The sequence below is a fragment of the Malaya genurostris genome, chromosome 3, assembly GCF_030247185.1.
Source record: "Malaya genurostris strain Urasoe2022 chromosome 3, Malgen_1.1, whole genome shotgun sequence".
Lineage (NCBI taxonomy): Eukaryota > Metazoa > Arthropoda > Insecta > Diptera > Culicidae > Malaya > Malaya genurostris.
Window position 1 is genome coordinate 94,082,148 of NC_080572.1, and position 21,667 is coordinate 94,103,814.

Genomic DNA, 21,667 nt, shown 5'->3' on the forward strand with positions numbered 1-21,667 from the left:
TAAGAGTCATAACAACGCAAAAAATAATAATATGATGTATTTGAAATTACCCCTTCGGAGAAATGACTCTTTCGACGAAATGACCCTTTCGGCGAACTGACCCGCTCCCTTTCTGCAATATGTACTTCACTTTCTCGTCTCTCTGGTAGTTACTGAAATCTATTTTTATTCCGCTTCCAGCCTTCCTGGCTATTGTCAAACGTCTATTGAAAGATTCACGAACGATTCTGTACGCTAAGAATCGGCTGAGAAGTCTGTTGAAACAGAATGGTCAAATTCCACAAAAAGAATGTAATAGAAAAACTTTCAAAGTAGACACATATATCATTCGATCGTCTCCATATGTTCAAACTTTGTTCCCGCAGGACACTCCTAAGACCAATGTGCGATATTAAAAAACATTCTGTCAAGCTGTAAATAAACATATACTTTGATTTCCTGATTGTGTTTAGTTTTATAGACAGCTGAAAAAGGTATACATAATAACTTCCATAATAGTCAGGATTCCTACATAAATAGAAAAGGGAACACTTTCACTACTCTCTCGAGGCAACTAGGCTGAACTAAACCCTTTATTAGATGTAGTGGAATGCAACTCGTTACGTCGGTTCCCTTCACCCTATCATATGAAAAATCTGAAGCTTGCTACATCATCCTACTTGTTAAGGTAAAGAAACGAGTAATCCTTACATTGGATGTAGCTCATAAAATGGATAATTAATTTGCGTGTTCTGTTTAGTTTCCTTTTCTCAACTGTAAACGAAATTAGTCATTCACATCAAATGAGCAAGTTACCGTCTTGCTTTTAACATTGGGGAAGATGAGGGTGGATATAAAAAAACGTAATTTATCTCATCCTACTCGTTATCTAGCCTTCGCCATTCCATCAATGTTGCAAATTGAATATCAACATAAAAACTATTTTTTGCTCACATTTTTAATCGTTCTCTTTTGAATCCCACTAGGGGGTACACACGATGCTGCCCATCTCATGGCCAGTATCGGTAGTACTAGCAGTGATCCTGTGCCTGATTCACATCGGCTACCGGCTTTGGCCCGGAGTACACGACCTGCCGACCTACTTCTTTTCGCAGCTACTGGCGGAAATGATCTTCCTAGCGTCGGCTACCATCATGGGTTTGTACTATCGCATCATGTCCGACGCTGCCCACATCGATGCCGTCGATGGAACCCGAACGGGGATCGAGCAACGGGTTCGGCTGGAATGCGAACGGGAACAACAGGAACAGCTGCTACTGAGCGTAATACCGGCCTACATTGCAGCCGAGGTAAAACGCAGCATAATGCTGAAAATGGCGGACGCCTGTCAAACAGCTGGAGGACAAAGTCAAACACGCTTCCATGAGATGCACGTCCAGCGTCACAACAACGTGTCAATCCTGTATGCGGACATTGTAAACTTCACACCCCTCTCGGAACAACTGACCGCGTCCGATCTGGTCAAAACGCTGAACGAGTTGTTCGGTCGATTCGACCAAATTGCACAGGTGAGTGTCAGGTGGTACGCCGAAGTAGACTGCTAATTTATTCTAATCACTGAGTATGTAATCATGCGGTTTGATGGTTTTCACAGGAATGTATGTTGTGTCGGTTGTTGGCTTTGATGGCTGAGTGGGATTTTATACCATGCAGCATTAGAAAATATCAAGTAACAAATACATTAGGTTAATTTGCTTTAATCTTCATTTTGAGAGTAATGTGAGGCTCGAGATTTCCCCACCATTACTTTACGAATAACGAAACGTAAGTGTCATGAGTCATGACATTGTGTTCAAAATAGATGGAAATTAAATTCAACTATTTGAAATCGCAACAAATTAAACTTGTTTATTTTTTAAAATAATTTAGATGTTTACATATGAGATTTTTTCAGCTTTTGCTTCACTCCGGGTTTAACTAATTATAATAGATTTCCGGTTCCGGAATTACAGGGTAACTTTTGCAACAATAAATAATGAAAATATGTGCACTCTCTTTTCCCGGAGATGGCTGAATCGATGTTCACAAGCTACGATTTGGGGAGGTCTTACAGCTACGAATTGGCGGATTTTTTCGTGAAAAATCGAAGTTTATACTTTAAATAACCCCCAAAAATTCAAGCAAATTAAAAAAATCAAACAGAAACGTTGCGGTCTAGAAAAACATCTACTCTATCTATGCTGCTTTGATTTGTTGACTTCGGATTAGCCTGCGCTGAGATACAGTGGACACCGCAAATCATGATTTTTAAGTAGCGTTCTCAAAAATTCCTTTTCACCAACTTATTCCACAACATTTTTCCAAGAAAAAAAAAAAGCAAAATGTTCTTCGAATGATGCTTTGTTTTATGCAAAACGTTTGCATTTATTTTGATGAACGATAGTTCTAGAAAAAAAATCGCAAAATGATGTGTTTTCATTATTTAGACCCAGACCCGGCTTTCGGTTCCGGAAATACAGGGTAATGTGTACGAAATTGCAATCTGCCATATAGAGCGGTAAAGTAAAACACATAAAAATCTTCTGAATTTAGTTCAAAGCTGTTTCAATTTATAGATTATGCTAGTTGCTGGACGAAATAATCGATTTCAAATATGCCGGTTCGCAGTTCCCGGTCTCGGAAGTACCGGGAATAGTAGTCGAAATCTCAAATTTTCTCAGAAACAGTAAAGTCGATTTTCACAAACGTAGACTCAAATAACAGGGTCAACAAACAAACTTTTTTGTTCCTATTTAATATTCAAAGAAAAGTTTTTCTAAGAATCCCCTAGTATTTTTGAAATCATGAGTTTTAAGAGAAAAGCATTATAACACCACTAGGTGGATTCCCCCTGTTAGCAAATACTCACTATATCCCTTACTATATTCCTCACAGCGTCCCTTATAGCAAGCTATGACCAGCAAGAATTTTTTGTGTCAAGTAAGGTGGTATTCTATTGAGTTGTTTCGGAATTATGTTCGATCATTTAAACAATTTATCCTTCACATCCCCCTTCCTTCGTTGACACCCTTACTTTATCAAACCTCCCGCCTTCCCAAAAAGACCGTGATCTGAAGATCAAAAAGTATCGTATCTTAAAAAATCCTAGCAACTTCGCAATAAACAAGGGGGTGCCTCTAAAAACAGGGTTTTAGGGGCACTCATTATATACACTCTCCAAAAACACAGTTTTACAAAAGTATGTTCGAGGTTCAAATTCACACTCTTTCCCTAAAAATTTCCTTATAACATACATCTCTGAAGAGCAAGAAGTACCTGTGCCAAGTTTGATAGCAATCCGTTCAGTAGTTTCGGAGCTATGCCGCTACAAACATTAAACCCTCCCTTTTTAGAAACACTTACTAAGACCAGGCCCCTATTCCGTTTCGGAAGGGGCCCTCAGATAATAAAATAATGTTACTGAAGATTACTAATGTACCAAATTCTCGGTGTTTCTTCTATAGGTGTTTTTCACAAACACTTTAAACTTTTCCACTGAAACCGTCATTATGGAGTAATTAAATGAAATTTGTGACTGTGTCCGAGAGAAGGTTATTGTATTTCATTTTAACGCATGTAAAGTTTTGTAACGTCCAAAACTTATAAAAAGAGTCGTTTGTAGGGTTGTAACTTACAAATAAATAACGATTGCAACATTTCGTAACGTAATAACTCACAAAAAGTTAGCGCATTTAACGCGTTGTAACGCTTATAACTTACAAAAAATAACAAACTTAACGCTTCGTAACGGCTGTAACTTACAAAAAGTAAAGCTTCGTTCCGCCTATGATTCACGAAAAAGTTACGCATGTAACGCTTCGTAACGCCTATAACTTATAAAAAAGTAACGTATGATACGCTAGAGGGTTGTATTCAAAACACGACCGAGCACAATAGCATTAAAAATGGAACGTTTCTAGGGTCTTCATAATTAATACAAAAATAAAGATGATAATGACGATGATACACTAAACTAAAAACTTATTCAATTGACTAATTACAAACTTGCTCTAGTTTAAGCGCTTGGATTGTTAGCGAATGATAAAATTGACAATTAGATTCTTTCTCGATAATTGATTCTATTCAATTTTGATACCTTTCCACAAATTTTTACATTGTTAAGTTTTGAATAACGTCCTTTAACTAGAAGTCAATTATGATGAATTCAAACTTACTAGAAAGCTTAATTTCAGATACAAACAACCTAAAGATTTTAACCTGAACAAATGAAACTATATCATTTTATGATAATAATTTTCGAGAAATGTACAAACTTATTATTTTTTAAACAATTAATCGATCCAAAAGAAGATTTTATTTATTTTAACGAAAAATGTTGTACCAGTAAACTCAGTAATAGTGTAATTTTATTAATCCTTCTTCAAAATCGTCGATAATCTGAGGGTTCCTATTCAAAAAATACATGTAAAATCGCAGGTAAACTTACATTGAGTTTATCTTTGATACTATACTATATTTCATCTAATTGTACTGTATATGTGATCCTGTAGAACTCATTTATACTACTAAACCGAGGATGTGCTGCTTTTAGATAAGTTTCAGAATTTAATTTTGAATCTTTTGAAGCATTTCATTCCTGGTGGGACAACAACTTGTTCAGTCATATTGTCACGTTTTGTTCATATAGGAATGGAGACTTAAGTATGCAAACCGATCCGTTGACAAATTAAAACATTTTTAAGCTTACAATATTGAAGTTTTGGAATCATTTAAATTAGGAAAATACATTAACAAATCATTGAGGAACAAGCGCTGCAAATTAGATCCGCAAAAAATCTATCGCCGATAATTCAAAATTGGCCTGATAGTTGCCAGAGAACCAAAATGAAATACTCAATTCAAACCAATTTTTCAATGGTATGCAATTGAATTATTCAAATGACGTTATCTCATAAGTTTAAGTTAAATGTTTCTGAATCGATTGGTTGTTGAATTATATGATGGATTTATGACTGACAGATGACTGAGTTATAAGCGTTCAAAATTATGACAGAAAAATGTTACGCGATTAGTTTTGCATGTTTTAAATTGACACCCAGCCTCGGGAAGCGAAGTGTAAGGCATTTTTAATGGCAAAATCGACTAAATTATGCTAATTACATGGGATATTTCAAAAGAATCGGTAACCACGCTGATTCGGTTCTTCAATAGCTAGATGATATATAAGATACTCAAGCGAACACGGTGTTGCGCAGACAACAGGAAATTTCACCAACACATATGTTATGTTAATGCAAAAGCGACAATCCAGCAAGTGAACGCATATACAATTCAGTTATCAACTCACTGGACGAGCTACTTGTTTCATTCACAGTCAAACATCAACTAGGCAAAGAAATATGGTGCAGCATATATTTATAGATTTCTTGTCATACTACGCATAACGATGCGGTGTTTTTTTATGCATGACGCAAAGCCTCCTATGCAGAACAAGAAGTTGACGTCATTTTGTACAACTGGGATTGGTGGATGAAAACATAGGTCGATTCTAACCATTTTTTCAATAGTATGCTATTGAAATACTGAAACGACGTTGCCATATATGTTTATGTTAAAAGTTTCCGAATCGATTGGTTGTTAAATTATATCAATCCATCAACAAATGACTGAATTATTAACGTTCAAAATTATGACGAAAAAAGGTTACGCGGCTATTTTTGAAACTTTTAATTGACACCCGGCCCCGTATAGCGAAGAGTAAGGCATTTTTAATGCGAAAAAATCAAAAACTAAACTACTATTTTATGTATTATTATTATTATTGTCATTTATTTTACCTCGGTTTCATCCTCCATTTTATGTGGTTTTGACTCTGTTGTGCTTCGTAGGACCTGCCGTTGCGTGCTTTATCGGCCTCTATCTCACGATGTAGTCTACAGGATCAACAACCCCATAATATTTCTCAAACTTTTTTTACGTTTCTGTTTCTGATTTCGGAAGGGGCCAGGGCCCCTCGGGCCCCACTCTCTGGATGCGTTAAGATCCCTCTCAAGCGTATCAAGTTCCTCCCAACCCAACCGTACCAATTCCAGGTAACAGTGATGAGTCGTCGTCTTTCTGTTGAATGGTCATGAATCAACATTTATTCTCTAATTTCTAATTATTTATCTTTTCTTGTTATCGATAGAAGTAAGCTGATGATTATGGCTCTCGTAGGAAGGGTATCAATTACAAAACCATTTTCTAAGCAACTCACAATAGTTAATCATAGTGAAATATGACGTTAGCAATACCTATCGCTAAAATTATTATTACATCGCAACAAATGAGGGGAAAATAAAAATCGATGCGTTCATATTGAATTTTAGTGTCTCTATAATAACAGCATTACACATTTTCCCGCTAAATTATGTGGTGGGTCGACTAATGAGATGACAACATTATCCGACAACTAAAAGTACAGAAGGAAAAATGGGCACTAAATGCAATTTTATTATGTTCCAACAAACCTAAAAATAGTCATAACCGCTTGTTTACAAAATTAAATAAACCCATTTGTAATGGACGCCGAGAGTCTGTATATTTGATTGCAGTTAATTAGCACAACACAAAACTTTGTAATTGAGTTTTGTCGCTCTATTTTTTCCAGTTTGTCGGCAACCAAATTATGTATTAGTAATCACTGCTACTTTATTGTGACAAGCAGGCATCCATTATATGCTCTGAAATATAAAAACGTACTACCTACTGATACCTATTTTCACCTATCTTACTATTTCCATTGCTGTAATGGGATCTTCCGACCAGGAGAATCAATGTCTACGGATAAAGATCCTCGGTGATTGTTACTACTGCGTGTCGGGTCTTCCGGTGTCACGGCCTCAACACGCTGCCAATTGTGTCAACATGGGACTACAAATGATAGATGCCATTCGGTAAGTGATTGCTCCCTTGACTTCGACAGGCACTTATTCACAGGCCAACACACACACACGCACACTCCACTGCTCGAGATAGGCTCACCGAGCTGTCATCTTTATTGAAAAATGAATATGAGCTTCACGGTTATCAAGATGAATCCGTGCTCTGAGTCTAAAATCGTCCGGATATTTTGTTAACGACAACCGCACTCATTTTGTTGCTTCTGTAATATATACGAGATGATTCGCTACAGGGAACCTACCTATTAATTTCCCCTACTTGCTTTAGATACTCGATAAGATATGGGATGTACTCAACGCTGTTGTGACAAGTTCATAAAGTTTGTCAAGCTCCTGCAGAGCCTTGTAACTGAAATTTAATCAATTCACATTTGTTTACTCGGACCGGGGAAGGGCTGTCAACAATTTAGACCGTTTAGAAGATGTACCTGTGAGAAGATCGTAAGTAAAACCGTATGAAGTCTGTAAAGTAGCAGGAAGGAGCACTTGACAGCTCATTAGCGATCCATCAGAGAGATGGTAAGTAACCACAGGTTGCTACGTTCCATGTTCGACGGTATAGTGTTGTATTCACTGTAAACGATTTGTAGTAAGCGTGGGTTGGTAGGTTTTCAATTTAAACCATCGCATGTTGAAGACTAGATTTATGAGCCTGATTAGTTACATAGCGTTTTTTCGATTTCTGTGCTGGTGCTACACCCAAACTCGAGTGAGTCAATGCCAGTCCAATGTAACTCTACTAGTTTTTCATAATTTTGATTCGGTTTCTCGTCTTTGGTTTTGATTATACCCATGAAAAATTCATTCATTTTCCAACTCTACTGATAAGCTTAGAAGATTGGTTGTTTATAGACAAATAAAAAATAAACAAACTAGTACTAAAATATAAAAAAAGTTTCAAAACAGTCCATATCTACCCCCCAGTCAAAACACTCCAGTAACCCAAAAAACAAACGCACACATTTCAACAGACGTCGGAAAATCTTATTTTACGCATCGTTTATTGTTCTCGTTCAGCAACAGTGTTAATTTTATCCTTTCCGGTTGCAGTTTAGTCCGGGAGGCTACAGGGTTCAACGTTGACATGCGGATCGGTATTCACACCGGCAATGTGCTGTGCGGCGTTCTGGGCCTCCGCAAGTGGCAGTTTGATGTATGGAGTGACGACGTTACTCTGGCGAATCACATGGAAAGTGGAGGCGTTGCCGGGTAAGAATTGTCAAATATGCTTTGTAACGATTTCATTTTGGTTGCCCAAGCAACGAATCAAGTGTCAATTGGGCTGCACTATGGAGCAGAATTTCTCCTTTCACTTACATTACATGGCCTACATGTTTTATTTTCTCCATAATTCACAGACGAGTCCATATCACGAAAGCTACCTTGGATTACCTCGGTGACAAATTTGAAGTAGAACCAGGAAACGGAGCAAGTCGGGAGTCGTACCTGGCGGATCATAAAATTGAAACATATCTCATCGTACCTCCCAAGGTAAATTCACCCGGTTTTATTTTAGTCATCAGATCTGAAGCACGCGTTCAGTTTCCAGAGTTGTATTAATGATGCAAGGGCTTTGAAGATACTGAGAGGGAATATGAACAAAAGATAATACATATTATGATGTCGCGCTGCTGAAGCACTCATAATGAAAGTAATGAACGTAATATGAGTTGTATCCGTTTGCTCGCTCCATTATAAAAATATTGCATTAATCTCGACACATATTATGTACACATAAAATGTTATTCGTTATGACTTCAATCGCCAAATTGGCAATAAAGTTCATCCACATCAGCTGAACTTAATTAGAAGCTTTATCATAGTCTACTTAATCGTGTTTTCATGACTACCTGATCATGATACAGCTAATTAAATGTTACATATTAATTGGAAACGTAAAAGCTTCCGCACGCAGGCACGTACCCAGAAGGGAGGCCCGAGAGGCCCTGGTCCCTCCCGAAATCAAAAACTGAAACAGGGTCCTGCATCTCCCCCCAAAAAATATTTTTTGTTGGTAGTAATTCATTATGATAGTCATTGATTTTTCTTCGAACAAATACATAGAATTAATAAGTGATGTTTGAAGGATTTTTAAAATATTTTCAGTAACGGTTCGTTACTTTCTGTTTATTTGATCTTAACATGTAGAAAAGTACCTCTTCTCACTTTCCCCTTTACGATTTTACTGTCGCAATTCATTTATCTGCATATATTCAGTATGAAAGCATCATCGTCCGAGATAATCTACAAAATAGACCGCCTGCGGCCAGAACGGCAGAAATAAAGAACGAAGGGTTAGGAGCAAGAAGATGATTTCGATATAAGTAAATTTAACGAACAAAGGGACCGCTGGCAACACGAAATACCACAGTTATTGTTGTTTTCAAACAGGTGCGTTTCCTATTTTCGTTACTAAAAATTTTGCAGCAAATGCACTTTGATCTCGAATTCTATAAAGAATGCAAAGCCATTGAATTTGCTGAAGGTGTTGCATTATGTAAAAACTAAAAACAACAAGTACAGTCTATGGGGATTTATGAATTGTACTACGGAAGTGCACTCGGCCGATAACGACTTGAAGAATCATGATAATCGATCGAAACGAAAGTGTGTAGAAAGTTTTTCCTCGGTACCCTCAAAGACATACGTTTTTTTATTCATGTACACCAAGAAACGCTTATATCTACTAATATCACTTTCGTTCAGAACACACAGATTCCATGTGAATCGCTTGTCACCTACGACCATCATTTGGCTATAACCCAATATTGTCCACTTCGGTAGATGCAAGATGTCATTTATACTCAAGGGCAACACAGTAGAAATTTGCTTACGATCGAGACCATAGAAACCAAGACATACACTGTATGAACAATAGAGTATTTAAAATGAGTAATATGATCTACAAAAGCCTGGAACTTGGCCGTCGCAACCACGCCTCATTATATGTTGAATTCAAGCGCTGCGAAGATAGACCAGCAGTTAACAAAATTGAAATCTTGCCAAATGAACAAATTTAAAGGGTGATTTTTTTGGAGGTATCTTTTAGGCAACACTGTTTTCGACAGATCACAAGTAAATCGTGTCTTGTGTCATTGTCAAACTTGTTCAGTTTGGTCTATAATTTATTCATGAATCGTCGTTTGGTCTACAATTTAATCATGAATGGAAAAGATTTAGTAAAATCCATTTTTTATCGAAAAATTGTGTTCAGTGACGCAGTTCATATCTGGTTGAATGAATAGGTCAACAAGCGAAAGTAAGCGTAGCGAAAGTAAGCGTAGCGGATTTTTTTTTTCGCGATATCCGCAATGGCGTGCAAATGCTACATACATATGTATCCAATGATGGCTTTTATCGTTTTAAAAGAACGCTCACTGGCAACTCTTCACACGATTGAATCAGTGCCATCAAAGAGAGACGCATATCATCGTACCAACAAAAACCCGACATGACTCATTTAACATAGAATCGACACCAGTGCGAGAGCGAATTTTTCTCGATGACATTTATGAGAATCAAAGGTTAGCACGCTGCTGTGGAGATCCTCTCTGAAGCAACAAACGGTCGCTTATTCTCGTTTCGTGGTCCGATTCTAAGGAGTGTATCGATAAGTAGTTAGCAACATGTTTACATGTCAATAACAGCTGCGCAATCGATTGCTTTCGGTACGGTTTATAGTTTCAATGATGAGTCGAATTGATCCGGAAACGCGAAAGAAACAGAAGGTGCCGAAAAAATCCCTGGTACAGCAAGTTCAGGCCAAAACAAGAGCGCGAAAACTGTATAACCGGATTCTACAGAATAAAGACGGATTCATCCTGATCGACGACGAAACCTACGCCAAGGAAGACTCTCGAGCGCTGCCCGGACCGCAATATTATACGAAATCGGTGTACCAGGACCTGGACGACGCTGACACCACGGTGGCGATGGAAAAGTTTGGGCAGAAGGTGTCGGTCTGGAAAGCAATTTGTACCTGTGGCCTGCGGTCGTCGATTTTCTTCACGAAGGGCACAATTAACGCCAAGGTGTACGAGGAAGAATGTTTGAAGAAGAGAATGCTGCTACTGTACGAAAAGCTTAAGGCTCCTCCTCTCTTCTGGGTGGATTTGGCTTCAGCTCACTACGCCAACTCCGTTCTACAGTGGTTGTCAAAAAATAATGTACAATTCGTGGAAAAGGACATCAACCCACCGAACTGCCAGGATCTTCGGCCAATTGAAAGGTATTGGGCAATTGTCAAGCGGCACTTTCGGAAGGAAGGTACAGTGTCCCAAAACATGCAGGAGTTCAAAAAAAAAACTGGACAGCTGCCACCAGAAAAGTCACAAAAGTAAGTAACTTTGCAAAATTGAATGAAGAATGTCAAGTCCAAAGTGCGAGCGTTTCACAGAAACTAGGATTTTCTTCAATATAATCAGTGAAATGCATAAATGCATAATTTTTCTACAATATATCGAAAACTGATGTCAAAATATGTTTTTTTCGCTTTTTTATTCAAAAGTCAATGTTGCTAACTACTTTTCAATACACTCCTTATACAGGCAGTTGATAATTGCGATAGATCTATTGCCGCTTATTCTAACTATGTGCATATAACATTTGTATAAGTTTTGTCTATGAAAATGTCCGTGAATTCTCCACACAAGAGTTTTGAAATATTGCAACCTAGTATAAGAATCATCAAGTTGAATCATCGATTGTGGGAAATTCTACACAGCAACAATCATTATAAGACTGTAAATTTTTTTCAAGGGCGTGAAATACTCAGAGTATAAAGTGGAGCGAAGAAATGTAGCAAAATTCTCACACGGTTCATGCATTGAGAGACTCGAGTTCTTGTAGCATCTTCTACCGGATTGAAAATGTTGTAAACAATATAGATAGCAATACAACAGCTTCTGTCAAATTTTCGGCAATCACCAACACTGTATGTATATATAAAATGCAATTCCATATTACTTGAGTTTTAGCCAGGATGGGATGCACCCTTAAAGCAAAGTCCTGACCAGAGCTGCTAAATGTCACTATCAACGAGCAACTTTGCACGACGAAGATTGGAAAGTTTATGTCACTGGACTGCTGCCGACCTGGCTCTACCAATCATCATATATTGAGTGTCTGAGAGCCGATCTGTCATAATTTAAATTCTCTTGACATTATACTCACCAGGACGCTCATTGATTGCCGATGCGATTGATATTATCTTCATTTCTCCTGTCACTGCTTGATTACGACGTGACTAAATATTAATCAAGCAGCATAAACATTGAATTAAATTCATGTACACCAATAAACTCCGAAATCCGATGACTTTTTACAAAGAACAATTAACTTTATCAATTTATGTTTATGTTAGTACTCTCATGGAATTTTTTTACTTCAACAGGGAATAGGAGAATGAGAGAGAGAACAAAATGCGTCACCTGTCTTTGACTGAGAATACTTCTACTTAGTCATTGAACTATCGAGTATCTCATTTGATAGACACATTGACCGTACCGATTACAGTTGATGATGATTTTAGTCAGTCTGTCAAGGTCATTTGACATGACTGACAATTTGCAGCTCTGGTCCTGACATTACATTCCTTTTGTGGAATTTGGCCTTTCTGTTTCAACAGACTTCGCAGCCGATTCTTAGTGTACAGAATCATTGTATGGCTAGTACTATGGATCCTACTGACACTAAGAATCCTTCCAGGTCGGGGCTCGAACATACGACAACTGGCTTGTAAGACCAGCGTCCTATGCATTGAACCGCCAACCCGGGACCCTTGCACCCTTGAAAATCGTAAATTATCTACGAGAATCAGTTGATTATATGTTTATTGTAGGTACTTCCGGCACTGGAATCCAAGAACCGGTATAATCGATGTCAGTTTGTATGGTCATCACTAACATGATGTGCTGTTACTAATTTTTATTCAAATTTTGAAGATTTTATTCGATTTTGACATAATACTGTAAACGACGGTGTGAAGTTCAGTTTAGAAAATGTTTTACGTGTTTTGTTTCGACGATTTAAGTGGCGGTATAGAATGTTCAACACACTTTATCCTCCGGATCCGACTCCGGAAATCGGATTCTGATGAAACTCATAAGTTCCCTATGGGTCCACAAAACCTTCCATTAAGTTTGTTGAAATCGGTCGAAACATCGATGAGAAAGTGAGTGAGTGTGTTTTGATTATTTACATTAGAAGAATTAAGAGGCATTTGTCTACCTGTCACCAAAGTGTAACTGTCATAAGAAGAAGATGATGACGAGGTCGATCTACCTGTCAATGTTTTCGTTAGAAGACGAATTGGAAGGCGTACCTGGTTTTTGTTTTAAATTCGAAGAAATAAGTGCCTTACAAGAATTAGGCGTGGCATTTATAACGGTTTTTTGATTTTCAGGTATGTTCTGTAAATTTGTAAATTTTCCCTGACATGACATTTCAAATAATTGGATTTATGATTTCCATCTCAATTTAAACTTGAAAATTTATTTGTGGTTTCATTCATGGGACAAACGTCTTTCGAATGCTATTTACCACAATTCAAACACCGTATATCCATATGACAATTTTTGGTTCCATGGCCGAAGCCTTGGCAACGACGACATTGCGTTAAGTTTGCAATACCATTATGCCGTTTATAATGTTCCCAATGAATTTTAATGTGGGAAATGAAACATACTTTTTCTAAAGTTTTCAAATTGTTTACATCACTTCGATTGAAGTTTATTAGGAAAAGTTCATGAGAAATTCCAGAGCGTGGTTTAGAAGTACCAAGATTCCCTCTTTTTCTCATAAGTATTACTTGGGAAGGGGCAAAACCAAGCAATTCTTTTAGTTCATTTTTAATTTCATCAGTACTTTGATCATTTGCTAAGCCTTTCAAGACAGCCTTGAAGGGTCTGTCTGATTTTATATCATATGAATAAAATTTATGAAGTTTCTCGGACAGATATCGGATAAGACGATCATAATCTTCCAATCTATCAACCAAGACTCTTGCTCCATTCCTGGCAATGAAAGAGCCGATATTTTAGCCAAACGTGGTGCTATTGAGGGTGAAATTTATGAGAGACCAATTGCTTTCAACGAATTCTATAGCTCGTCTCGCCAAAGAACACTTGCCAGCTGGCAAGCTTCTTGGGATAAAGATGATCTGGGTCGGTGGATGCACTCAATTATTCCGAAAATATCGACAAAGGCATGGTTCAGGGGACTGGATGTGAGTAGAGATTTCATTCGTGTGATGTCTAGACTCATGTCCAATCACTACACGTTAGATGCACATCTCCTTCGAATTGGGCTCTCCGAGACTAATCATTGTGCTTGTGGCGAAGGTTATCGAGATATTGATCATGTCGTTTGGACATGCGTGGAGTATCGTGATGTCAGATCTCAACTAATAAATTCTTTGCGTACCCAAGGTAGACTATCCAATATCCCAGTTCGAGACATTCTTGCTTGTCGTGACCTTTCATACATGAAACTTATTTATCATTTCATAAAGAAAACTAGAGTTTCAATTTAATAAAGGCCCCTTTCAAGACTTAGTTCTGATCCCAGCTACGTCCATGAGTTCAACCAATAGCTAAATTAGAATAAAAATAATGTAATGATACAAACAAACTCGAAACAGTCTATGAAATTATTAACAAAATGTCTGAAAATAACAGCTTATTTTATAATTTATAGAAGTTAATCGTTTGGTTCAAATAATATTTCCGAATAGATTTCATAATTAATGACGAGTTACCTAAGATGATATTTAAGTAATAAGAGAATATGTTTTAATAAATGCAAAACGTTGTGACTATGTTAGAATTAAATTACGATAAGAATATTATGTAAAAGTGATGCTACGGCGAAGAAAAACTTATGTAAACTGCCTTAAGAAATAAACGTATTTATGAAAAAATCAACCAAGACTCGACATTCTCCTCTTCGTCCGATTTGAAATGAGACTTTTACTTCCGGGAGAAAAGTAGAAAGCTCAGTACGGAATGCTCACCGGAAATCATCACCGTCACTGGTGGCATAGATTGTTGTTTCTTCCCAGATCGACAAGCGTCCATTTTGGGATTTTTTGAAGAATTTTCTTCTATGTCGCTACAATCGGATTCAGGAAGTATCTCGTAAATATAGTTAGACGGCATTGAATCAACGGATTTTTACATTCAGATTCTATAAGATCGTGAATGTTATTAGAAAAATGTTGAATAACGGATTGTGATTTATTCCGTATTGAATTATATTTAGCCTTAGGCTTGTTGCCTTTCCGGTTGGACGCAGGCATTTTTGAAATGAATGAAATTTTAAATTCAATTAACTAGGCTAAATTAGTCTTCGATTAAACTCCTAGTTTGGAAAAGTCTTGATAAAGACTGATTTTGTGGTAGTCTTAATAAAGACTGATTAGTTCGAAGAATAGTTCTTTGAATAGCTAGCCTTAAAAAAGGCTGAATAATTTCTTAGTCTTGAAAAAGACTGGTTATATTAGAATATCACTCTTTGTTTAGCCTGTTAGTGATTCAGGTAGCATTGAAAAAGACTGAAGCCTTGAATCAAGAGCTATACCCGTGCGGTTTGAACGACTGTTCAACACCGACTGGATTTTGTACTGTTAATTTTCGGAATCGCTCTATAGTCTTCCATAATCATTGCAGAGAAATCTAAAGCGTATGTTTTTTTGGAATCTTTAATTGACACCGAGCTCCGTGTAGAGAAGAGTAAGGCATTTTTAATGTCCAACTCGGAAAATTTTATTCCAAATACCACAAACTTCAATAAAAAATATCTTCAAGATTTCACAAAATTACTTTTCATTTGCTCTACATTCAAAATTGATCACGCATCTGCCTATATTAATAAGGCATATACGCGTGCAGTATTGAAAAAAAACTCAGTACTGTAAAAACCAAATTCTTTATCGGAAAGATACACGGAAAGAAATCCGTTACTGCTTTTATGATTAGAAAATCATGAAACCAATCATTTTAACTTATCATGAAATCATGAGCAATAACTCTTCTCCCACGAAAAATAATCATGATTCGAAAATGCATTACTTGAAGAATGCATTTCTTTCAAAGCTCGTAACTCTAATATTCTACCCGGATATCACTTTGAACCCTCTGCCTCAAGTGATGTGATAGATTAATAGATTAATTCTAAAGCAAAAAGCAGTCATTGAAAAGTAAGACCTACTGAAAATGTTTACTTGATCCTGAAGCATGTTATTTAATAATCGTGTTACAACATAACATAAAAATAAAGATAATGAACCGAAAATTGACATCATAAGAGACTAAGCACGGCTACACTTTTCATTTGACAAACATCAATGTTACATTTTGTTCGAATGTATTCTTACATATTTGATGTGATCGTTGTTGCTAGAATAATATTCCGAGAACTAGCGTTCAATTCGATTGTTTTTTTTTTTTATATCGTTTATTTATACCCGGCTTTAACCTAATTTTGGTCGTTCGCCGGGTTTGTATCCAAAAGGGAGGAGGGGGGTGATGAAATCATGGGGAGAGGGGGAGAGGGGGAGAGAAGGTATTTGTAAATTACAATGTGTTGTTTTACAATTAATATTTATCAAAGGTTATAGAGTGTTGATGGCCGCGGAGGAACATCCTCGTGGATGACCGCAGGCTAAGTCCGTCCGGATCTAGTTCGCTCAATTCGATTGTGAATTTGGAACACTATCTAACGAAAATCAGAAAAATATTTTGTTAAACCACTTTGATTATTTGTTTCATAGATATAACAACACAAACTGTATTGATGCACCTGAATATTATGAATAAGACGATTTTTTTGCAAGAATTCGACATAGAGTTTCTTTTTAATAGGCTTGATTCACTCGTGTTTTCTCATGCAGTTCGTTTAAGTGTTTAAATTCTGAAACATAAAAACAAAACTGAAGTAATGAACGCAAGTAAACACGTTATCTCTTGCGTCGTCGTTTTTCAAAAACAGAAAGCAGAATATTTTCATTTTAAAAGAAGTTCGTCGTGCTTTTCACTGAATACAATACTGCAACAATGACCATTGTTGCAAAAATCACACATAAAGCCTGAATTTATGTTGCAAAAATACCATCGTAGCAGAAACACGCCTGAAGTTATACCCAACAACTTCAAGTGCGTTACGTTTAAATTTTATCGAAATCAGTCCGAATGGATCATGATCCGAGAAATTTAAATCATGGTGTAGTATCATAACATGAAAATATATTATTTTTCCCAAATCGTTTGCTCATTTCTAGAATCGGAATTTTGCCCGTGTAATTGCTACTTGCACAAGTTTGATTTTTACATCTGTATGTCTTTTCTTCTGAACCAGTCTAGGTCAGATCACGAGCCAAATAAACTGTGTTATTCAATTGGGATTTGCCAAGCACCACCATTTTCAATTATCAAACGCCAGTTCGCAACATAACCAACTGAACGCGACCGATGTTTTGAAATCAACGCAATACACTCCAGGCATACTGTGGGTTAACTCATTCCGATCAAACCCATGTCATACCTGCGATTATTCACGTTTTACATTTCTGTACGAATTATATCTGTCCATCTTCGTAACGTTTTTCCATAAATGGGTTTAACGTCGCTTGACAAGACAACAGCCGGAAGGTGGTACAGCACCGGCTTGTTTCAACTCAATACCAATACTCTGAAATGAGACTTTTTCTAATACAGTCGGTCACGGTATCCTTACTTTGGGCAAAAAATCGATTCTCTCAGCCAGCAGCTGGGCATTGGGTCGAATATTTACGATGTTTATATTGCTCCTTCGGGAAAGAATCATCATAATCAACAAGGCATGTCTAAAACCGTACACGCGGATCGGAAGCTGTCCGACAAGGTTCTAGGCGAGTATCTGCTTAGGGTACTCAGCTCATTTTCCTATATTCATATGTTGTTCGACACCTAAGATCAGAGATTTGGAAGCGATATTTATGTTCGCGCATTACTGGGTTTCTCAAGAATTGGAAAAAAAAGTTTATCAACTATTCGAAAAGGAATAGTTGACTACGTCCAATGAAAGTGAAAATTTTAATAGGTGAATCACCAATCTCAGATAATCAGTACTACAAGCAATTCACACAGACATCGACGTCTCGTCGCTGCTGTGAGAAAATACTTGACCCGGAAAGTTTAGCCCCCAAAAGACCATCCCATACAAATTGAACGTAGTGTCTGAAGGAAAATACCAATATTAAAGATGCTATTTCGCACGTAAAACATCCAAATTTGTGTATATCTCAGCTTTCAACCATTTCACCATATCAAATACATTTACCTATATGATAGTTTTTAAAATTACCAAACTCCGGTTCACCTAAAAAATCCATCTTCAACTCAAAGCAAAATCGAAATTATCTGTACATAATAATTATCCACAGCCGCAGTCACCCGTCCTCGGCAATCGTACTTCCGAAAGAAAGAAAAAATAAAACGGAATGGTCGCTATTCTGATGAAACGAAGGGTGGTTAAAACGAAAACCTGCTGAAAAGAAGCATTCGGCTCTCGGGAGAGAAAAAAAAGATAAAAACAACTTCAGAGAACACTTTTCAAAGCTTTGAAATAATTGATCCCTGGAGAGTTTCTGCAATTTCCCGATTTGCACAACAGGGCTGTTGAAATTAAAATTATTCCGGTACGTTTCCCACAAACGCGTTCATGATGGTCCGGTTTACGTTCTAAGAATACTTCTTAAGTTTTGGATTACGATGTAATGTGGATGTTTAAGCTTCGCTGGAAAGGGGGTGGCGGAAGACAGAGAAAAACAGTTTTCCATTTCGTTTTTTTTATTTTGCTTGGCAAAGCAATCTACAATTGCAGTAAGAGAATTGAAATGCTAGGGACCATTCATTTTGTGGCGATATGCTTCAGATTTTTTGTAATTTTATGTAATTTTTTGTAACAAGAAAAAAAGTGCACTTATAAACATTACATTGCATTTTGTTTGTCGTAAATATTTCTTACTTTACTATGAGATGCATTTTCAAAATTCACCGTGTGGGTGTTGACAAATGGCAAGTTTTTGGTTGTGAATATCTCTTGTTGTACATAGCTTAACAAACTTAGAAATTAACTTTTTTGAAGCGGTTAGTGGAATGAATTTGAAAATAATTTTATCTAATTCCACTATATTCAAAAATTATATGTTTGTGTGTATGTAACAAAAATGTGTACTCGATTTTTTCACAGCTGGCTGAACCGATTTACACAAACTTAGATGCAAATAATAGGTCTCTTGGTTATATATGTTACTATTGAATTTTACATGGATCGGACTTCCGAGGGAAAATATGCAAAGAATTGAAAAAAGCACTCGATTTTCTCTGAGACCGTTCAACTGATTTTCTTCAACTTAGATTCACATTAAAAGCCTTATAATGCCATCTGTTCCTATTGAATTTTTATCTGGAACTGACTTCCAGTTCAGGAGTAACGGAATAAAATTGGCAAAATGAACTGAAAAGTGCACTAGATTTTCTTAGAGACTGCTTATCCAAGCTTAGATTCAAATGAATGCCTTTATAATCACATAGGGCAGTGGCTCCCTATTTCATCTCAGTTGTAAGGACGTGGCCTCAAAAACCCGATTTATCAACTAAAATCACAAAAACTATTCCATATTTCTGTTTCATTCGCCTTGCTCCACATGAAAAATTGATTCCATTTCTTGAAAATTAAACTTATATTCATTAAACAGCTAAAAACACTTATGTGTTCACTACTCTACTCCAAATTTCATTTCAATAAATTTTTATTCATCCTATCGTTGGTTCTATATTCGTCTTATTTATTAGTAATGTCGAGCAAAAAAATACTGCACTATTACACTCTCAGATTCAAAATGTCCATATTTTTCTTAAAAGGGCCTAATGCCAACTTTGAGACAACACACAATATTTTCAAAACCAGTTTGGAATCATCACGACATTTTTTGGGTCGTTTCCGTTTTCTTTCGTTTTACGTTCAAAATTTGACTGTAAGATTAATCTGAAATGGCTCTTTAAACAATATGAAAATATCAGATGGAGAGCCGATGAAAAACACACACTCAACTGCGTTTTGTTGACATGTATCGGAATGAAACCAGAGCTACTAGCTTTGCAACAATGGTTATTTGATTAGTATTTAACACGTTCTATCTGGTAATATTCGAAGCCAAAACAGCTCTTTGATATACAAATAGCAATAATATATTTAAACTAATGTCAGGGACACCAAAAAATACTTGTTGGTGACAGTTTAAAGAAGAAAACAAATTTATGTTTTATAACATTATGAGAAAACTTGGCAAACTTGCGATACCAAATGAGATGAAAACAAAGCGCAATCAAGTGAACTAAGTGAAAAATATTCATCTCATATTTTTGAACACTTATACTGCTTGTCGGATAATTTTAGAAGCTTTTAATCGTTAATTAAACAAGTGGCAAAGGAAATAGTATAATAGTAGGGTAATTATGCGAAATAAAAATCATGTTTTGAGACAAATCGATTAGTAACTATGCAGAAACGTGACGAACTGTAAAACTGTAAGTGTTTCTTAAATTGAAAAGTGAGTTTATTTTAAATAAAAAAAAACGATCGCTGAAGAATTTAAAACCATTTTTATCAATGAGAAAGTGTGACAATAGCTCAAATAAATATTTCACAGTTCAGTTTAGATACGTCAAAAGATATGATTCATGTTCAAAGTTATGAGATGAAAATAGGAGCTCAGATGAACTAGAGAGCCGTAACCTTATAACCCTACCAAATTTCATCCGGATACATAACACAGAAAACGTGAGATGATACCTTTTTTATCAATCCGCATGTGTTTTTTGCATGGATATTCTTAGGTGTTTTAGTTATCATGACATTATTTTAATTATCGTCGTTTTAAACGACAAATTGAGATTTTAATCACCCTGTAATGTAGAAACTGCAAATCGTATCGAATTTCAATCTTTACGTGTGACAATCGATTGAACATTCCATGAGATGTCGAAGTAAGTTCCACTTTAGAGTTTTTCGTCATTATTTATGGTAATTCCAGAGCCGGTATTCAGGAACTAGCATAACCCAAAATGATTCGTATGGCCATAAATTAATACGCCAAACAATTTATTTCTTCTATATCTGTATGAATTTTAAAAACTCATTATCCTGTAATTCCAGAATTGGATGAAATTTACCAATTTTATATGGGACCATAAGTCCATAAATTTGAATTTTTGTTTTTGAAGTTCGATTTGGCCATTTTGAAAAAAAAATGATTAAGCTTTGAGAAACGATTCGATACTGAAACCGGAATTCTAAAATCGGTGTAGCCGAAATCAGTTAAATTCACCTGAGGAGTGTGTAGACATCTTTAAGAAATTGTAGTGCGAGGTAATATTCCGAGGTACATTCCGGGTACATTCCGAATCCAAAAACGAATACCGCCTAAACTGAAATAAATTTATTTGGTGATCGACTGTCTAAATCTGCAAACCCGATAAACCTGATTAATTTATGTGAACTGGACATTTTTATAATAATCACCCTGTATCTCCTAAACCCGAAGTCGGATCTGACTAAAAATAGGATTTTAAGACCTCTCATTTGAATCATAGATGATTCTTAGATTTCATTTGAATCTTAGATCGGTTCAGCCATCTTCGAGAAAAATGAATTGCATAATTTTAATTTCGTTTCACATATCATCCTGTGGTTCCGCGATCAGAAGTCGGATTCAAACGTAATTCAGGAACCTTGTTTGGGAGTAT

The 21,667-nt window shown here is 36.4% G+C and overlaps 1 protein-coding gene across 19 annotated transcripts in view; it reads left to right on the forward strand.

The window, feature by feature from the left end:
• LOC131438316 (adenylate cyclase type 2) overlaps window positions 1–21,667 on the forward strand; it is a 221,295-nt gene that overhangs the window by 149,660 nt on the left and 49,968 nt on the right. For all 19 annotated transcript variants that reach the window (XR_009230918.1, XR_009230903.1, XR_009230911.1 and 16 more), the window contains 4 exons: window positions 966–1,508; window positions 6,748–6,875; window positions 7,932–8,090; window positions 8,240–8,372. Coding sequence is in view for 1 of the 19 variants with exons in the window: in XM_058608233.1 (XP_058464216.1) it covers window positions 966–1,508; window positions 6,748–6,875; window positions 7,932–8,090; window positions 8,240–8,372 (963 nt within the window). In the remaining 18 variants the exon portion in view is untranslated. The remainder of the gene's footprint in view (window positions 1–965; window positions 1,509–6,747; window positions 6,876–7,931; window positions 8,091–8,239; window positions 8,373–21,667) is intronic.